Source organism: Saccopteryx leptura, chromosome 2 (assembly GCF_036850995.1).
Source record: "Saccopteryx leptura isolate mSacLep1 chromosome 2, mSacLep1_pri_phased_curated, whole genome shotgun sequence".
Lineage (NCBI taxonomy): Eukaryota > Metazoa > Chordata > Mammalia > Chiroptera > Emballonuridae > Saccopteryx > Saccopteryx leptura.
This window is the reverse complement of record NC_089504.1, coordinates 133,791,331-133,810,800: the sequence shown is the minus strand read 5'-3', so window position 1 is coordinate 133,810,800 and position 19,470 is coordinate 133,791,331. Positions and strand designations below refer to the sequence as shown.

The following is a 19,470-nucleotide window of genomic DNA, read 5'->3' as shown; positions in this document are numbered from 1 at the left end:
GGTTGGTTATGTGTGCAGTGAAGTCGGGTGGCGGTGGTCATTGAGGGGCGTAAAGCTGGCAAAGAAAGACCATAATTGAAAGAAGTTGGGGACAGTATTAACTAGAATTCCATGTGTTTCAGATTTATGTGCCTACTTGACCATCTCTCTCCCACACTTTTCTTTCCAAGCCGGGCTGTTTCAGTCGGGGCCCATTTAGTTTATTAAGTTGCACGCCTGCCCTCTGGTGGCCAGATGGCACAACGACACCTTCTTCCAGCTCCGGTAGAGATGAAGTAGAGGCCCAAGAGATCATCTGGGGCCAGTCTGGAGGGTCCAGCAAGGATCAGTGGTCAGAGGATGAGAGTAATGTCAATTCCCAGTGAAAATTATTTGACCATCCCTCCACTCTGCAACGTAATCATGATGTTGACCAGCATTTATGATTCATGGCTATGTCCAGGTAATGTGATATGTGTTTTACACAGATTATATCACAACAACAAACCTGGAAGTAAGTACGATTACTGTTGTTGTTATATAGATGAAGATTATGAGGTTCAAAACATTAAGTAAATTGTCCAAGGTCACACAGGTAACAAGTGGCAGAGCCTGGATAAGGACCCAGCGGTTTATGCTGTTAAATGTTATACTTTGTGGCTTCTGCTGGTACTGCTTGGTCATGGTCTGTTTGTAGGTCTGTCTTCTCCCACTAAATTGTGCCTTTCTTGGAGGCAATGACTGTTTCATTCATCGCTGTAGCCTCAGCACTGAGTTCGGAGCTGTGTCTGTGCTTGGAAACACCAGGACTGCACAAAGCAGGCTGGACCTCGGAGGGAACCTGGCCCAGCATGAAAGGTGCTCAGAGGCCCTAGGTACCAGAGCTCAGCCTTAGAGGGCCCTTGGCTAAGGTGCGAGTGTCCGATTCTTCCCTTGCTGTGACTCCAGAGGTGGCCTGAAACGGCACAGAGCAGGTCCCTTATGCATTCTGCTTGGTTGCTGGTGTGAGGAGAGATGAACACCACCAAGTGCCTGCAGAGTCAGGGACTCTGAGAAATGGCCCGAGTGGGGGATAGAGGAAGGAGTTGGGGAGAGAGGCCAAGCCCACAGCTCAGAGCTGTCCCTACAGGGCAGTAGCACCACCTAGTGGTGAAGGTCAAGATAATTTAGGAAAAGAACAGTACGGCGCTGGGGAGAAGCTGGGAACACCCTCCTCTAGAGGGAGCTCCTGGGACTTCTGGTGTCCCATTACCTAGAGCCCAAGGACCTGAAACCCTTCGGGCCCCTCCCCAAGGCAGAGCAGCCCATTCTGCAAAGGCCACTTGGTTGTACACAATGTGAAGAAACAACCTTTCCCGAAAAACCTGCCCTTGGCCGAAAAGAGCCACTTAGCTCAAGGTCACATGATGGTCACACTCTTTGTGGGGACAACTGACATCCAATGACTAGCTGATGAAGGAATGTATTTATATAAACCCGGCAAAGGCCAGCCCAGTGAGTTCCCCGGGAGGGCTGGTAGAGACCTCTGTGGAGACGGCATTGCAGCCCAACTTCTCCCTCTCCTGGGCCTGCTTCCTTCCCTGCCACCAGAGCTGTGACCCTGAGGCCTCTCCCCAGTGAACTCCCAGCACTTCCACCCCCATTTCAGAGTCAGCTTCCCTGGAATCCACCTTTCAACACTACCTCACGTATCATAACATGACACGTCTGACTAGAGATTCAGAGCAGGGACCCCTATGTCCCGAATCTCCTCGTCAGCAACTGCTCCACACCCCGCTGTGTTTCTTGGTCACGTGGAGCACAGGCTCTTTGACCACCTGTGTGCTAATATCTGAATGGGTGTCGGCAGGCATCCCCTTGGCCGTGCTGAGAATGCCAGATGTCAATCATCTGCTTTAGCAGAGGGCAGCCAGTGAGACCCCACACTGCACAGACAGCCTGCAGGGAGTTTCAGCAGAAGCTTAGACACACCGGCCTGAGGGCTCTGGCCCTGGGTGTTTGCCCCCCAGACGAAAGAATTACTATATCCCAGCACACTGCTGACCTATTTCTGCCGTGTGAAGCTCTGACGTTATCCACCCCACAGTGAGAGGTTTTTCCTTCATGTCTCTTCTGCGGGGCTTGCGCACAGCATTCAGTAGCAGCACCGCTGGATGTGAAGGGAGGCCATTCCCTAAGTACCTGTGATGTCAAAGAGCCCAGCGGCTCTCTGCCTCACAGATCCACAGAGACATGTCGCCCACGGGTAACAATTCCAGCTAAAAATGTGATGTGTAGACCAGAGCTGCCCAACAGAACTTGCTGCCACGACAGAAATGTTCCGCGTCTGCCCGGGGCCGCTGAGCACTGGAAATGGGCCAGTGCAGCTGAAGAACTAAACGTCTGCTTTCATTTCATTTTAATTGAAAAAGTCACACATGGCTGCTTTATTGAACAGCAAGCGTGTATAACCAGAGCTTGAAATGTCAAAACTTAAAATCACTTCATTCTAACTGTAAGGTTACCCGAGCGCATTCTTCTCCGTTTACCTGGAAAATTTTATTGTAACACGCAGGCTTGGAGATTTTGTGTTGTTCTAGATCATCTACAAGATGCCAAATAAGGTTCTCCGAAGTTTCTGAGAACCTCATCTTCATACTTCTCCAGCCAGGGCCATGCACGTTTCAGCAGCTGTTTCTAAGTCCATTCACTTTTTCATGACAGAACAGCCCCCAAGCCCAATCAGCAATTCCTCTCCTCCTACCCCACCCCAGTGACACGTTTGGTTGGAAATCTTTGTAGATGCTTCGGAAAAATGAAAGGAAACCACATCTGCAGGTTCCCAGGCCAACTTATCCTAAATAGGCACACTGGGTGGGCATGATTTCCCCCTCTGCAGATCACCATGCTGCGCTTGGGGGAGTTATTTTTGCTTGCCGTGCTCAGCGATGCTGCCCTTTATCACAAACGCCCCTTCCTTGGGAAACTGAGCTGGGCTCCTCTGGGTCCCTTGGGAGTCCTGTTTATGCAGAGGAGTCGTTTGCAATTCTCCGTCACTGGCACAACAGCCCTTTCAAAGACAAAGCACATTTCAGTCAACAGTCGCCTGGTTTTCCTTCTTGAAGTTCTCAGGGAAGGGCCACACTTGCTGGGATCCAGTACATGTGACTGAACGCTTCTGAGAGTTAAACACTGGTTGGTCCAGCCCCTCCAACTGTCCCACCTCAGGGCCTCCTTTAGGAACGGGAACCTCCTTACATGCTACTTTAGTAGAGAGTCATCAAGACTGACTTGTCTGGTCACTCAACTCAGTAGCAAGCAGCACAGTGTAGCAGTTCATTAAAGGCTTCTGGAGCCAGCTGTCCAGGGTTCAAATCCCATCTCTCCGCTAGTGTGGCTTTGGGCGAGTATCCCCTCTGTCCAATGGGAGGTAATAATGGTAGCTCATTCTCCCCTGGGGTCCTTACAAGCATAAAGCAAGTTGATTTGTGATCATGGTATCTCCCCTGCCAGGTAAGTATAAAAGCAAGTTGGTTTGTATAAAGCATTTATTTATAGCAGTACTTGCCACCAAGTAACTAGTGCTGTGTAAGTATGAGCCATTTTTATTACCATTAGCAAAGCTTTCTTCATTTCTGGCAAACATTTTTTCTCTTTGGAAATAACTCAGGAGGCACTCGGTGGAGCTGCTCTTGCTGCCCCGTCCCTGCTCTCACCGAGTCTGCCAGACATCCCAGCCTTCTCCGCTGGCTCCGCTGGGCTCTCCGCTTCTTCCCGCTTAGACAGCGGGGCAGCTAACTCCTGGACTTCTGTTCACTTGGCATTTTGGTGCACACTCTTCCCAGAGTTTCCAATAATATGCTTTAAAAGTTCTAGACTTGTAAACATCTATCTTCACCTTCTCTCATTCTAAAGCAAAATAGATGATAATCACATTTCCTCCCAGTTCAGCCCCATGAAACCAGACTTTCCCTCTTTTGCCCCCTCTCCCAGCTCCGAGACTCCCCTTCAGGAGCAGGCTGGGCTGCGGTGGGCCCGGGGCTGGGAGCTGCTGTTCTCTGTGTCCAGTCGGGTCCCTGGAGGAGGCAGGGAGGGCCGGAAGGAGCACTGGGAAGGTGGAGACATTACAAAAACAAATGCACTTTATTGATAAGGCAACAGCATTATAAGGGCTGACGCAGAGACCCCATCTGGCCAGCTCCACGTTGCGGGTAGGAAGTGGGATTCACATTGAGACACAGGCTGAGGCGGCCCTCGCCCTCCTGATGGGTCAGCGGGGTGACAACCCAGGGAAGGAAGGCAAGGGTTCAGGGATCTAGACTTGCTCTGTCTAAAATCCAGCACTTCCCCCAGTGGCCACTGGGGGATGGGAAATGGGGTCTGAGCTCAAGCGCGGTGTGGTGACAAGAGCACTGGACCGTAAGTCTACAGTCTGGGTCCAGTCCTGGCGCTACTTCTAACTAGTTATGTGGGTTAGGGTGAGCCATCCCCTCCACTATGTCAGTTTTCTTTAATAAGGGGGTTGAACAACGTAACTGATTGTCAAGCCTTTTCTCCCACTGAGTAGCAAGCTAGACCAATGTGTTTTGCAGCTAAAATCAAATAACAAGGGTCTCTCTCTAATTTTTAAAATAACAATAATTAATGTATAGAATTTTCACAATATAAGTTCTCCCCCCCATAAATATCTCTTAATCAGTGGTGCTTACTACCCGCTATATTAGAATGTCGTACAAAATGGAGTCTGATTTTAAAAACAACTCATATCTAATAAACATAAGATTCAGCCACGGGGACAGTATTCTGCAATACCTCTTACCGAGGACGTGGCTGTCAGAAGCTTTCCCACCTGAGCAAACATGGTCAGGTGGACGCTGATTGTCTGGCAGTGGTAAGTCAGATTGCCCCCTGGGTTTTCAGGGGGCTACAGATGCAGGTGGAGGGTAGATCCTACTGACATGAACTCCTCTATGTTGAAACATCAAAACTCAAGTAACAATCTGAAGGGCCCCCTGGGACTCCTGGAAGAACCCTCTCTCCATTGGTCCCACATACCGACAATTCACTCATCGAGGAAGCCCACCCCCGAGTAAACGGACCCAGAGTTCCCACCTTCTAGGCTGGTCTGGCTACGAAGAACATGAAGTCTGAAGTTATGTACTCCATTCCCTGCTCTGCCCCAGTCTCCTTCTGACTTTGGGGTGGTGGGGCGAGAATAAGAAGGGAACCAGCCCCACGTGACTCTACCCCTTAAACGCTCTCTGAGTGGCCACCAGAGTCCAATCTGTTCACCCTCTGCCCACCCCCCGAGGTCTTGGAGCGCCAGCTCCTGGGTCTCCCGAGGGAAGGGCTATCTTAGAACTCCACCTAGATCGGCAGGGAGTGTGTGACTTAGGCTGTTGGCATCTGGACATTCTTCACCTCATCCCACCCCACCAGGTGGAAAAAACGTGATCCCCCACTGTTAAGCAGAGTGGGTATTTGGGAGAGTGGGCTGATCTCTGGGTCCCCCTTGGCTATCGTAGGGTGAGCAGCCACGGCCACAGTGGAAGGGCCCAGGAGTCCGTGGCAGGTTCTCTCTCTGGATGGGAGCTAAGGCCCTGGCAGGGGAGAGGGGAGGGGAGGGGTGGTGCCCAGTGCTTCCCTGTAACCTGGGGCCAACTCAGTCCTACCACATGGTCAGCAGGAAGGAGAGCTCCTGCCTCCCCCAATGAACCTCTTAGATCCAGGTTGAGGAGCCATAGGATTGGTGACAGGAACAGCTGTGGCTACCATCTATTACTCTTCTGTGAGGCTGGGTTTGCCAGTGCCCCACTACCTGGGCCCAGCTTTCTTCTCTCCTTGGGTCTCTCAACAGATGGGTTGGGGCCAGTGGCCCCAGCCATGGAGAGAAAGTCCCCTCACCATAGCTACTTCCAAGGAGAATGTTACCATGGCAATGAGATGAAGGTGAGCTCTCAGGGTTAAGTAGGTACACTTTGGTCAGCAGAGGTGGGTAAGGGAGGACTTGTGGCCTTAGTCACCCTCTTTTTTGGTCATCCTTGGCAGTAAGTATCCTGGACAGGCCAGGGATGGAAAGGCAGAGGGAGAAGGACCCATCATGGCATACCGCCCTGGGACAGAACTGCACAGACTAGTGGCAGGACAAGATCAGAAAAAGTGGGGGTTGCGGCCAGTTCTTTATCATGCATGGGGCATGGGGAGGGAAATCCCCACCAGACTCTGGACATGTGTCCCTGAATTGGGGGGGAGGTACAGGTATGTGTCCCTGAGGAATGGATGTGTTTTTCCTACCTGCCTGTTGCCTGGGCACCAGCCAGCAGCCACTTCTGGAGGGGAGGGGGCATTCCCAGGGGAGACCCTGCCTTCAGCCTTTGCCCTCCGCGCTCACTTGCGTCTCTCTGTCGAATTAACAGCAAGTCCTCATGACTGAGGTCTTGAGGCACAGGGATCAGCCTGTGGCCTGCAGGTAGTGGGGACCTGGTATTAGATTAGGCAGGAGAGAGAACGGACAGGGTAGGGAGAAGAGGTGGGAGAGGAGGGCTATGCTCGAGAGTGGGTGGGAAAGGCTGCTGGGAAGCAGCCAGCCCCAGGCCCAGGCACACGGCCCCAGAGGAGCTGCCCCGCCCAGGCACCACCACCGGTGCTACAGTCAGGAGATCTCGTTGCCAAACACCTCCAGCACCAGGGGTGTGAGCTTCATGCTGCACTCAGGCTGGAAGGAGAGGCAGCGGTACTGCTTGGAGTGCTCCTCGTTGAGGCTACGCAGGTCAGCCAGCTTCTGGATCATCTTGGCATAGAGCAGGTGGCTGCCGGGGGGTGGGTGGCGGCAGCGGATGTAGGTCTGCAGTGTGTTGGACAGGCGGTCCTGTATGGCCTCTATCAGCGCCGCATCCTGCACTCCAGGACGGTCTGTGGGCACAGGGAGGCAGGGGAGGAGGCACAGGAGACCTGAGCTGGGTTCTCACTGTTCAATATCCCCACCACTCCTCAGTCCACACAGACAGATACCCAGCTTCAGCAATCTCTTAAGGGACCCCTGGATAGCTGCTGACCTGTGACATCACAGTCCTTCTTAAAGGTCCTCAACCACTTCCCATGTATTTAGGATCAAGCCCCAGGTCCTTTTATGGGCCCACTCTCCCTCTCTCCCTCTATCTCTATGGTCCATCTTTGTAGCGGGATCCTGATGCACCATGCTCTCTGGCTTCCAGATACACATTTACGTTCCCTCTGCTTGAAACTCAGCTCTTTATAGTTGTCTGACTCTTATGGATCCTTCAAGTAACAGCTCAAAAGACCTTCAAGAAGGTCACTCCTGACAACTCCCCACCTCTATGCCCCAGACTAGGTCAGGTTCCTTCCTTCTATTATACCCAGCTATAGTATCACATACTTCTTTTTTTTTTTTTTAAACTCTCATCATATTAGAAATTAGTTGTTAAAGAGTATTTGTTTAATGTATCATCTTAGACTTTATGAGAGAGAAGTCCTTTTTGCTGCTGAATCCCTATGCCCAGCACAGTGCCTGGAACCTAGTAGGTGCTCAATAAATTATTGTGGAGTGAATGCATAAATGAGTAAGTGAATGCTGGCTGAAAGGAGAGGAAAGCCCATGCCTATTCCTTGGTTCCCCAGCCTAGAAAGTATGCCTGGGTAGGGGCCACTGACTTGTTCCCCAAGTACAGCCCACGCTGAGGCAGGGCTGCCTCACTTTGGACCTCATCACCAACACAGCATTACAGGGCCACAGCAGCCTCCACCTCAGCCTCTCTCCCTCTTCCCACCCCATACAGGTAGAAGAGCTAGCTCATGGATCACATCATACTGCCTCCAAAGTTAGTCAGGTAAACTGTCTAGGCAGAACCATGCATCAGGACCCACGGTTTTTCTACTTGCCTCCCAGGGGACCACAAGTGTCAAGGAAGTTCAGTCCAGTTCACACAAGAGAAAAGCCTAAATATTGGGAATACCCAGGCCTGACTGTGGCCTGAAAAGCCCATCTATCTGGATCCCAAGAATCCCACCTGTGAATCACCTTGAAGGCCAAGCATACACCCCTTAGCACACACCTACCATATGGGCTTTGCAAACCCAGCAAAGTGGGTGTTTCCTGGTCTGACTGTCCTTTTGCTCGCTTCTCCCTTAAGACTTCTCTGCTGGCCCTTAGCAGGGCTTCATTTTTCATACTCTCCTCATCCCAAGTCCCTGAGTTCCTCACCGCTAGGCCTCGTACCTGGGGAGACAATGCAGATGGCCATGAGCAGGACATGCTCTTCCTCATGCAAGTTCAGCTTCTTCAGCCCCACCTGGAACTTTATGAGTGGCTCAATCAGCTCCAGATTGTGTCCGGCTGTGAGAGAGAACAGCCAGATGCTGTGGGCAGAATTGAGGAGCCACCCATTGTGCCCCACCCCACCTCCAACCCTGCCTGGGCCTGACCTTTGCCCTTCTCTCCCTGTTACTGCCCGATCAGGGCCCATGGCCCCAGGATGGGTGGAGCCAGAGTCTAGGAGCTTGAGCAGGTGCAGGCAGAGGCCAGACACACCTTTGGTCACATCACTGATGCGGTACTTGTAGTCCTCATTCCCACAGGTCCAAGACATGTCATCCATCATGAAGGACTGGTTGGAGCGCAACATGATGACCTCAATGGCACTTGACTTCAGTAGCACAATCTGGTCCTCAGAGGTGAGGTCTCTGCCGGGGAGGGCAGAGGTAAGGGCCAGGTTATTATTAGTTAAGACCTTCAAGTTATGCAAATCACTGTAGTGTTTTGACAGGTCTACACCTGCCTTGTGACCAGTATGTGCCCGGGATCCTTCACTGAGGAGCTTGAAGCCTAGTTGGAAAGAACAAGACTGTTTCTTTAGGCAGAACTACTCAAGACTGTATGTCAGGGTAAGAAATGAAGTAGCTCAGCTTTAAGACAAGGAAAACCCAACGACTTCCAGTCTCTTCTAGTTCTAAGCAGTCAGAGGTATTTTAGGCACAGGAATATAGAGCCTGAGGAAGCTCCCAGGGTTATGGCACTATTTGGTAGTCAGCAAACGTGTGGTCAGAGTTGTCTTCAGCAGCTCCCATGCTCTTCCCCTCTCCCTTCTCCCATCCTCCAGTCCTTCTTAGTGGTAAAGCTCAGCCAACTCTGTCTCCAGGACATCTCTGGAACCCTTGACTTCACTCCCACTCCCACCAGGACTCCTCTGGTTAGAGCTCCATCATCTTCTTGAGTTGCGTCCTTTTAGGATCCTGGAGGCAAACCTCTGGGGTCTTTCATTCATTTTTCTTACCACTGCTACAGGGAAGTGTCACACTCCTGTGCTCAGAAATCCTTGCTGATTATCAAACACCCCTGGATCAAGCTCGTACTCTATAAATTGGTTCTGACCTGTCCTTCCAGTCCCCCTTTCCATTGAAAACTCCACTCACTCTCCATTCTAGCAACTGTGGACTATGCCACATTCAGATGCTGTGTTCTCACACCACCAGACCTTTGAGCACGTGACAGCTGCACTGAAAATACCCTTTTTCTCCTCAGTCTTGTCCTTCTGATCCTGATTTGATGAGGTCTCCCTTGAAGCACCCTCCCACCTCCGATTCTCTGCAGTAGAATTGGAGCCGTTCCTTTACAACCCGCTGCACATTGCTTGTATTCCTATTTTTCCCATTCTCCCTTGGCTCTGTTTTTTATATGCCCGTTTGGACCTTAACTGTAAGCTACTTGAAAGCCAGCACCACCTCTTAATTACCTTACTATTGCCCACACACTGATCGATCACTTAGCCCTGAGCACAAAAGAGGGTCAACAAATATGTGCTAATGAGTCAAAAGTCCAATGACTAGTTCCACTATTCCGGGTCACGAGCTGGGCTTGTCTGGACAATGGCATGGGATAAGTAAGAGCAGAGCAACTTGCTTCTGGTTTTTCCTCCCTTCTCTTCCTGACTGTATATTTCTGCATGGATATTCTATAGACATGCTGTCATCCTCTCTATGGTTACACTTTGGTTCATAAAAAGATGATAAGGATGACTAGCAAAGAGTCTGTATTGAGCTTGACCTGTGGTGGGGCATTAGGTGAGGCGTCGGCCTGAAATGCTGAGGTGGACAGTTCAAAGACCCAGGCTTGCCTGGTTAAGGCACAGATGAGAACCAACTACAAGTTGATGCTTCCCACTCCTCATCCCCTTTGCCTTTCTCTCTCTCTCCTCTTGCTAAAATCAATAAATAAAATCTTAAAAAAAAAAAAGAGTCTTCATTGAAAAAAAAGAGAATCACAAAGTGCTAGAGGTGCAAGATCCCTTTTAGAGGCGATGTGGTCCAATTTCTTTAGCATTCCTGACACATGGGTCCCACACAGCCCTGAAGGATTCTCCTAGTGCCAAGGAGCTCATGGCCTCCGGATACAGCCATGAAGTTGTTGGCCCTTCAGTAACAGCCTCTTATTCTATTGATCTGTAGCTCACATGATGACAGACTCATCCATTGCTGGACTCTGTCCTCTGAAGAAACCCAGAGTCAGACCTCTCCATGAGGCACGGGCATCTTTTTAACCATGTAAAGCAAGACACCGTGCACCTCTCCCAGCTTCTCCAGGGCAGACAGCCCTGATGACACAGTATCTAGGCATGTCACCACCCTTGTCACTTTTCTCTAGACTCTCAATCCACATTTAAAAAAAAAAAGAACTAACCCTCACTGGGTTTTAATTCATTAAACAAGTAAGACATGTTCACCATGACATCTTTGGAAAATACAGAAGAATACAAAAGCAAATAAAAACTACTCATAAACACAATGAACATTTTGGTATATTTCCTTATCTTTTTTTCTATGCAAATATCTTTTAAAAAAATAGAGTAATTCTGTGTCCCACTTCCTTACATTACAAACATTTCTTTAGCCCAGGTCATAGAGGGTTGCATAATGGTACATTATATCAACATACTATAGGTTATTTAATCAGTCTCCTATCCACCGATTTTGGGACATTATGGTTGCTTCTAATTTTTGCTGTTACTGTATAAGTAATTTTGTGAGGATCATCTTAGCACATAACCCTTGTTTAACGGCCCACTAAAACTGAATGTTCAGAGGTGGTCAAACATCCCGTGGGGGTTTGGGCAGAGAGACTGCAGGGGACCACTGCCTGTTGTGATCCGGACATGCTACTTCCATGGAAGCAAACCTGGAACGGCCCTGGGTTACCACCCCGGCCTGGAAATACAGGGCATGTCTCAGCGCAGCACACAGCCAGGCTGGGGCCGCGGTGGGGCAGAGGGGTAGGGGTGCAGAAACCCTCACGGGACTGTGTTCCTGCTGTGACAGACACCAGCTCTGGCTCTGTCCTCCTCCCTGGGCCTGCATACTGTTATATACCCTGATCAGTTTTCACATGTGTGGCCGCTTCCAGGCACCTGCAATGTGCTCTGGAAATGCAGAATCCGGCCCCTCCCACCTGAATTCCCATGGTCCCTCTGGCAGGCCTCCCTAGGGCCCTCATCTCTTCCCAGCAGTTGTTCACACGTCTATCTCTTCCATCAGACACCGAGCCCTGGGAGGATGGAGACGGTCCCTGTCAACTTTTATCTCTCAGTTTATGTAAGAAAGCAGTGGGTTGGATATATGAGCAAGTGAATACAGAGGAAAGGGCATAAGAAGCACTATGACCCCCAGACCTCAGGCCCAGGATGGAGCCCCTGGAAGCGGAAGAGGCAGCGAGGCCGAAGGCAGCAGCCCACAGGGCTGGGCTCAGCTGACTGCCCTGGTCTCTCACGCACCCCGCTTGGCAGTGAAACCTGGGACCCCTGGCTCTCAGACCCCAAACTGCTTCCGGCCCCATTTCCTCCATGCAATTATCTTGCAACACTGAGGGAAGGAGATTTGTGGGGTGCAGACTGAGAGCCTGAGGGCGGGGAGGCGGGAGTCAGGAGCAGGGCCTGGCCACACCACAGCACAGTGCACACCCAAGACAGTCCCTCCAGTCCTACCCCACTTTGGTCCCCTGCCTGCATTGGAGTCTCACCTTGTTCCCCCACCCCCTACTCACCCACACGTAAGTCTCATCCTGCCCTCCCCACACCCTCCACCCCCGCCTACAGGCAGCAAGATCAAAGCCACCAGGGACGTAGCCACTGTTCCTTCACGTCTTGGAAAAACAGAACCCCAAGTGCAGAAACCGGCAGAACCAGAGAGTTGATGGGCTGGCCCCACCTGGGTCCCACTGGAACCTGGGCTCTGGCCCCAGTCCAGGTTCAATATCACCTCTGTCCAGTCACAGAGAATATCCGCATCAGTGTCCTCTCCCTTCCCAAGAGCTCTTGCCAAGGCCTGCTCCATTTCTATGAGAATACATTCTGCTCTGGGACTTCTCAAGCCACGCTGGAGAGAGAGAGGTCAACCCAAGCATGTTCAGGACCAAGTTAAGTGGTTTTGCCTCAATAAATGGAGATCTCCAGTATGTGCTTCTGTTCATGTCACTTTGCCCATGGCTGCAGGGCTAGATGAAAGAACTCTGGAAGATGAGGCTTGAAAGGGAAGGAAAGGGGAAGACTTTGGCTTATCCTTGGGGAAAGAAATTGAAGGCCTGGCAGTGATATTTGTGTAAAGGTCTATGTGCCGAGATTAAGGGATAGGGGTCAAGGGCATAGGAGACAAATGGGGGTTTGAGTTATTTAATGCAGGGAGCTGCAATCTGGTTAAATGAGTGACTTTATTTTTAGGACAGGTTTCCCTTGTATACCACCCCAGCCACCTCTTAGAATCACCAAACCTTAGCATCTGGACAGGGAATTAGGTGTCCTTTCCTGCTACTCCCCACACTAGGCAGGAGAACTGCTCCCTTGAATCAGGATGAAAGCCAGTGCTACTGTGTATCCATTGGCACCTTGAAGTGTTTTTTCTCTAGCTGTTTACATAAAACAAGACTCTGGAACACAGGGAGTTTGCAAACAATAACATGAAGAGTTGAGGAGAGAGTTGGAACTTGTACTATGCGGAATGCCTTGTCTGTTCCAAGGAGAGGCTAAATCCCAAGTCCAGCGCACTGCTGAGCTCACAGGTAACACTCAGCAGCTTGCTGTGGCCTGCCGGCCAGAGTGGCCCTTACTGCATTTGCTACAACAAAATGTACAGTGCAGTAAGTGTCTCAACCCTGTCTGATGTTTTCTTCTTCTTTACAATTTTCACATTAATTCTGGTATTTGGAGTGGTGAGAGGCATAAAATAACCCAGAGCTAGCTGTCTCAGGGCAGAAACAAACTGGGAAGTGTTGAGTTTAGCTTTGTGAATTATCATTATCTAGATCAGGGGTAGTCAACCTTTTTATACCTACTGCTCACTTTTGTATCTCTGTTAGTAGTAAAATTTTCTAACTGCCTGCCAGTTCCACAGTAATGGTGATTTATAAAGTAGGGAAGTAACTTTATAAAATTTATAAAGCAGAGTTATAGCAAGTTAAAGCATATAATAATAATTACTTACCAAGTACTTTATGTCAGAGTTTCGCTAAGTTTGGCAGAATAAATCCTTATAAAACAACTTACGATAGTTAAATCTATCTTTTTATTTATACTTTGGTTGCTCCACTACCACCCACCATGAAAGCTGGAATGCCCACTAGTGGGCGGTAGGGACCAGGTTGACTACCACTGATCTAGATAGTAATGCAGTAACATGGACAGTAATGGATAACTTCCCTAGATAGCAGAGAAATTCACAAAACAATATATGGTACCTTGTTTTAGTTTCCATTCAGAACTGGCTATCGTCCAATTGTTCTCCCGGTTGTCTAGCACTGAATCTGAGCATCGGTATCTAGGAAGCATTCTGTTCCTGCTGCTAGAATTGCAACTGTGCCACTATTTAAAATGATGATAGTATTGCTTGATATTGATTTATTTCTGTATATTTCTCACCATACTGTATATGTATTTTAGGACAATGTTCTAAATATAGTAAACTTATAGAAAGAATGACAAAATATATATATACAATCTCCTGACATAGCTACTAAAATGTCAACTGTTAACTCTTTTTTGTGTGTGACAAAGAAAGAGAGAGATACAGAGAGGGACAGAGATGGACAGACAGACAGGAAGGGAGAGAGATGAGAAGCATCAATTCTTTGTTGCAGCACCACAATTGTTCATTGATTGATTTCTCATATGTGTCTTGACCAGGGGGCTATAGCAGAGCGAGTGACCCCTTGCTCAAGCCAGCGACCTTGGGCTCAAGTTGGTGAGCCTTGCTCAAATCAGATGAGCCTGTGCGCAAGCTGGCAATCTCAGGGTTTCGAACCTGGGTCCTCCACGTCCCTGTCTGATGCTCTATCCACTGTACTATTGCCTGGTCAGGCTCAACTTTTAACTCTTTTAAGACTATTTAATACTGCATGACCCTTTAAATATAAGTATTATACATGCTATTACTAAGACAATAAAACACATAAATGAGTGAATGAAATTTGTATGAATGAATCTATAACAGAGGACCTCTACTCCAGTAGAACGCTTATACTTATCCTTTAGGGCAAGAAGATCCCAGCATGGTTAGGGAAGGACAAACGGGGCCAAGGATGCCCAGGTCATATATGCCAGTAAATCTGTCTCCCTCTAGGATTCCTAAATCACTTCACAAGTCTTAATGCCCAAGCCTTTCCCCCCTCTACCACTTCATCTTGGTTCAGAGTTGGGTGTGGAGGGTTAAAGACCTAACATGAGAGTTAAAACCAAGCCAGCTGGAATGGACACAGCCATGAACTAAGAGTTCCAGACCTGGTTTGAACACAATGGCTCCAACATTAGAAATCCTGGTATTGGCCACTGAACCTTTCTGGCTTCTGTTTCATCATCTAGAAAGTGTGAGGGATGAAGAGCTTGCTGGTGTGGCCTCCCATGTAATGCTGGGTGGGCTGCACTTCCTAAAATACAGACTCCTGGGCTCAGCCCAGAGATTCGGATTTAGAAGGGCTGGGATAGGGCCTCACTCTATTTTGAGAAGTAGTGGATTTGTGATCTCTAAGCCTCCTTCCAACTCATTCTAGGATTCTAACTCTGTTCCCCAGGTGTCCTTCCAAAGCTTCTTACCTGAACCCTGGGATATTCTTGGCAAAGCCAATGACCTTTTGGATGCTGTAACTGACCAAGTCAGCCAGGTGGGGCAGCATGGAGAGCTGGGACAGGTCTAGGGTCACAGAAGAGTCATCTGAGTCTTCTTCGCTCAGATCCAGGTTGGAGAAGCTGGTCGTCTCCATCATGTCTGAGGCTGAAGGGAGAAGAGGAACTTCTTAAGGATACTTGAGCCAGCCTTCTTCCTGCTCGGCCCTGTGAGGACCTCCATGCACTGGCAGCTGGGCTAGCTGGAAATCCCACAGTGACCACCTCTCTTCAAGGTCACTCTTTGGCCCAGGATCCCTTCTAGGATTCCCCTGTCTCTTCTTTCAGCAGAGTGAGGCAGTAAAACCAAAGATCACAGATACTCAGAAAGTGAGACTTCCTTGAGCCGTGATTTCACGTTGCTGCGTGTTGTTCCTATTGATCTCAAGTTAAAAATGAATTTGAAACCAATAAACTTGTGGGACACAATGTTTAACCTCACTAGTGATAAAAAAATTGCCAAGTAAAACATCTACACTTTTCACCTATAAACTAGAAGCAAACATGTTTAAATGCTGATGCCAGTATTTACAAAGACGCAGGGAACTAGGCAATACTTGCGCAGTGCTGGGTGCCAAAGGAGGCACAAATCTTCACAAGTCAGCCAGGAAGCTATTTGACCACAGGGGTTAAAATCCTACAGTTATGGGCCCTGGCCGGTTGGCTCAGTGGTAGAGCATTGGCCTGGCGTGCAGAAGTCCCGGGTTCGATTCCTGGCCAGGGCACACAGGAGAAGCGCCCATCTGCTTCTCCACCCCTCCCCCTCTCCTTCCTCTCTGTCTCTCTCTTCCCCTCCCGTAGCGGAGGCTCCACTGGAGCAAAGATGGCCCGGGCGCTGGGGATGGTTCCTTGGCCTCTGCCCCAGGCGCTAGAGTGGCTCTGGTCGCGACAGAGCGACGCCCCGGAGGGGAAGAGCATCGCCTCCTGGTGGGCAGAGCGTCGCCCCTGGTGGGCGTGCCGGGTGGATCCCGGTCGGGCGCATGCGGGAGTCTGTCTGTCTCTCCCCGTTTCTGGCTTCAGAAAAATACAGAAAAAAAAAATAATCCTACAGTTATGCCTACTCTTTAACCAGTAATCCCACTTCCAGGAATTCATCACAAGGAAAAGATTCTGAGTAAGTACAAATATTTAATGACAAGCATACTGTTATCTTAATAAAAATCTGGGAAACAATCTAGATATCCAACGATAGGGGATTTAGGTACATTATTGTGCATTCACACGCTGGACTATCTTGGACTCTTTAAAAATAATACTCTAGATGCATACTGAATGACATGAAAATATGATACAATGGCCTGACCTGTGGTGGCGCAGTGGATAAAACGTCGACCTGGAAATGCTGAGATCGCCGGTTCAAAACCCTGGGCTTGCCTGGTCAAGGCACATATGGGAGTTGATGCTTCCAGCTCCTCCCCCCTTCTCTCTCTCTGTCTCTCTCTCCTCTCTCTCTTTCTCTCTCTCTCCCTCTCTCTCTCTCTTCTCTAAAAATGAATAAATAAAATAAAAATAAGGATGGTCTGCTCCCAGAAGGGAAAATTAAACCCTTTCTCCAAAGGAGTTTTACAGACTTGAAGGAGAAGAAAGACCATTCAAACCTGTAAAAAAAAAAAAAAAATGATACAATGTATTTTTTTTTAAAAAGAGCAAATTGCAGACTATGTGTGGCACAATCCCATTTCTGAATATATATGTGTTTAAAAAAATGGGAAAGGGCTATCCCACAGTGCTAACAGTGATCACCTTTGAGTAGTAGGATTAAAGATTTTATATATAATTTATTTTTTATTTAAAGATTTTATTTATTGATTCTTATAGAGAGGAGAGAGAGAAGTGGGAAGCTACTATCTACTATAGATAGTAGCTGCCTCCTGTATGAGCCTTGACCAGGCAAGCCTGGGGTTTCAAACTGGCGATCTCAGCATTCCAGGTCAAAGTTCTATCCACTGTGATACCACAGGTCAGGCTAGCTTTTTATTTTCTTAATGTCTATAATGAACATGTATTACTTTTGTATGATAAATTTTTTAAAAATAAAAAATGTTAACTAGCTTGAATTTTCAAATAAATATATACCAATGTTTTCAACCCCTGGTATGCAGACTGGTCTACTAGAAATTTTGTGCTGATCCATGAAATGATGTTGTATGAAGATTATAGACCTGCTGATCTTAGTCGAATTCGCTTATGCTCAGGGTGATTTCTGCCTTAGTGGTCCCTGAAATAATTCTCTTGTTTTCACCGGTTCCCAAGTATAAAAAGGTTGAATACGACTGTGCTATACTGATCATACCATTGCTTGGGGTGAGCATGTCAAATCAATTAACCTATCAGAAGGTATCAAAACTCCTAAATAACATAAAATTATTATTAAAAACTGAAGTATAGGCCAATGTATAATATACATTGGCTCTCACTGATGCAAATGAATATGCCGTCAAGTGAGAGGGAGGAATTCCCAGGTGAGGGGCCCCATGCAGTGACCGGTGAGGGTGGGAGACACAATGTCTGGCTCCGCTGCCCTCTCCGTCCAGTTGGCATGGGGACTCTGGCCACCTATTCTGGCTCTGGGCACAGGTCCATCAGTGAGTCTGAAGGATTCTAGTTCCCCAAGCAGAGGGCAGCGGGGTAGGATGAGCGGTGAGGGATGAAGGACAAGGGCGGGGAGGGTGAGGCAGGAAGATAAAGGGGAAGGCAGAAAAAGAGCATAAGAGAAGAGCGAGGAAGAGCTGAAGGGACAGTCCGTTAGGGCCTCAGAGGATAAAGTGGGCTGCAAAGGGACCCACGTGTTCCCCTTCCAAAGGCTCAGGCTCTGGTGAATATACTTAACAATACTGTTCTGTATATTTGAAAGTTGCTAAGAGAACAAATCTTAAAAGTTTTCATCACACACAAAAATCTTTGTAACTATGTGAGGTGATAGATGTTCATTTTTTCACTATGTTGTACACCTTAAACTTAGCAATGGTATCTGTTAGTTAAAAATGAATAAAACTGAAAACACTAAACAGCCCCCCCCCCCCCCTTAAAGAGCCCAGGTTCCAAACATCATTTAGACTAGAGGAACCAGGTTGCCTCTGGGAGGGAGAAGCCCAGCTCAGAGAGGAAAGCAAGAGGCTCCACAGGCAGATCTTGCCTGGGGCCCCAGCTTGGCCTCTTTCCCAGTGTGGGACCCTTGGGCAAGTTCTACCTCTTCTGTAAAAAGGGGTTGTTTTGAGGACACACTGTGGCCCACAGTGTGACAGTGCCACTCCTCCATTGGTAGCCAGGGAAGCTCTGCTCTGGCCTCCTCTCCCTGCTCACTAGGGAAGTGTGCGTCCAGTCCCGCGTACCTGGGGAGATGGTGTAATGATCTGAGCAGGAGGAGGACGAGTCTCCGGAGAAGCTGGCCAGATGTTGCACGAACGGATTTGATATGGAGCTGCCGTCACCCCCATACCCTCGAATCGGAGGCTGGAAGGGAAAGATGGGGTATCCAGAAGCTCACGTTTTGGGGCCATCTTCCCACTTTGGCCCTGATCTCTGAACAGGAGCAGCTTTAAGGAAGTCCCACAGAAGGGGGAGGCCTCCTCCAAGGGAGAGGGATGAAGCAGCCTCCATTGCCCCCCCCCCACACTGGTCTGGGATGCCCTGCGCCGCCCCGCCCCGCCCTGCCCTGCCCCCTGTCCCACTCCACGTGCTCAGGGCAGCGGGCAGACATACCCGGAAGTGGCAGAAGTCGGCATAGGTGGGGTCGTAGGTCTTGTGGTGGGCGTCCAGCAGGGTGGTGATGATGCGCTGCTGCTCCTCCGACAGCCTGGGTCGCTGGCTGTCCTTCAAGGCCTCCTCCTCCTTCCTCTTCAGGATCATCTCCCGCTTCCGCTGTACCTCCTCGTCTGTCAGGATGACTGTGGGTGGCAAGGGGGCATCCGGAGGGCTGGGCCGGCAGCTCCTCCGAGAAACCTTCCTTTGGTTGCTAAAGACACAAGATGGGAGGGCTCTCCCTCCCCACACCCCAAATCCATGGGAAAGGTAGAAGAGGGGCTTCCTGCCTCAGGGGAGGCCAAATACACTCTATGGATGGAAAATTGGATTTTCCATATTAAAAGTCAGGCACATGAGAGAGGAAGAAAATCTGAGAGGTGGGGGTGGGGCATTAGGGGGCTGGACATCAGGGAGACAGGCTGTGAGAATGTAGGCAACCTGTGTGAACTCCCTGGGCTTTTGTTCTCTCACTTCCAGAACGACACATTTGGACCACATAATCTCTCCTAAGGTCCCTTTTTGTTCCTTCCTCCACAGAGTGTGTCTATGCGGGGTGGCGAAGTAAAATATCTCCCTTGAGAGATAGACTGTTCTGAGAACTGAACGCTACACC

At 49.2% G+C, this 19,470-nt stretch overlaps 1 protein-coding gene across 1 annotated transcript in view; it reads right to left on the bottom strand.

Annotated features, from left to right (window-relative positions):
• Positions 1–4,082: 4,082 nt before the first annotated feature.
• The window catches only part of VDR (vitamin D receptor), a 58,052-nt gene continuing 42,664 nt past the window's right edge, over positions 4,083–19,470 (bottom strand). The window contains exons 6-11 of the mRNA XM_066368848.1: positions 18,816–19,000; positions 18,446–18,566; positions 15,045–15,222; positions 8,507–8,658; positions 8,195–8,311; positions 4,083–6,870 (exon numbers count right to left, since the gene is read on the bottom strand). Of these exons, the coding sequence (XP_066224945.1) occupies positions 6,611–6,870; positions 8,195–8,311; positions 8,507–8,658; positions 15,045–15,222; positions 18,446–18,566; positions 18,816–19,000 (1,013 nt within the window). The 3' untranslated portion in view covers positions 4,083–6,610. The remainder of the gene's footprint in view (positions 6,871–8,194; positions 8,312–8,506; positions 8,659–15,044; positions 15,223–18,445; positions 18,567–18,815; positions 19,001–19,470) is intronic.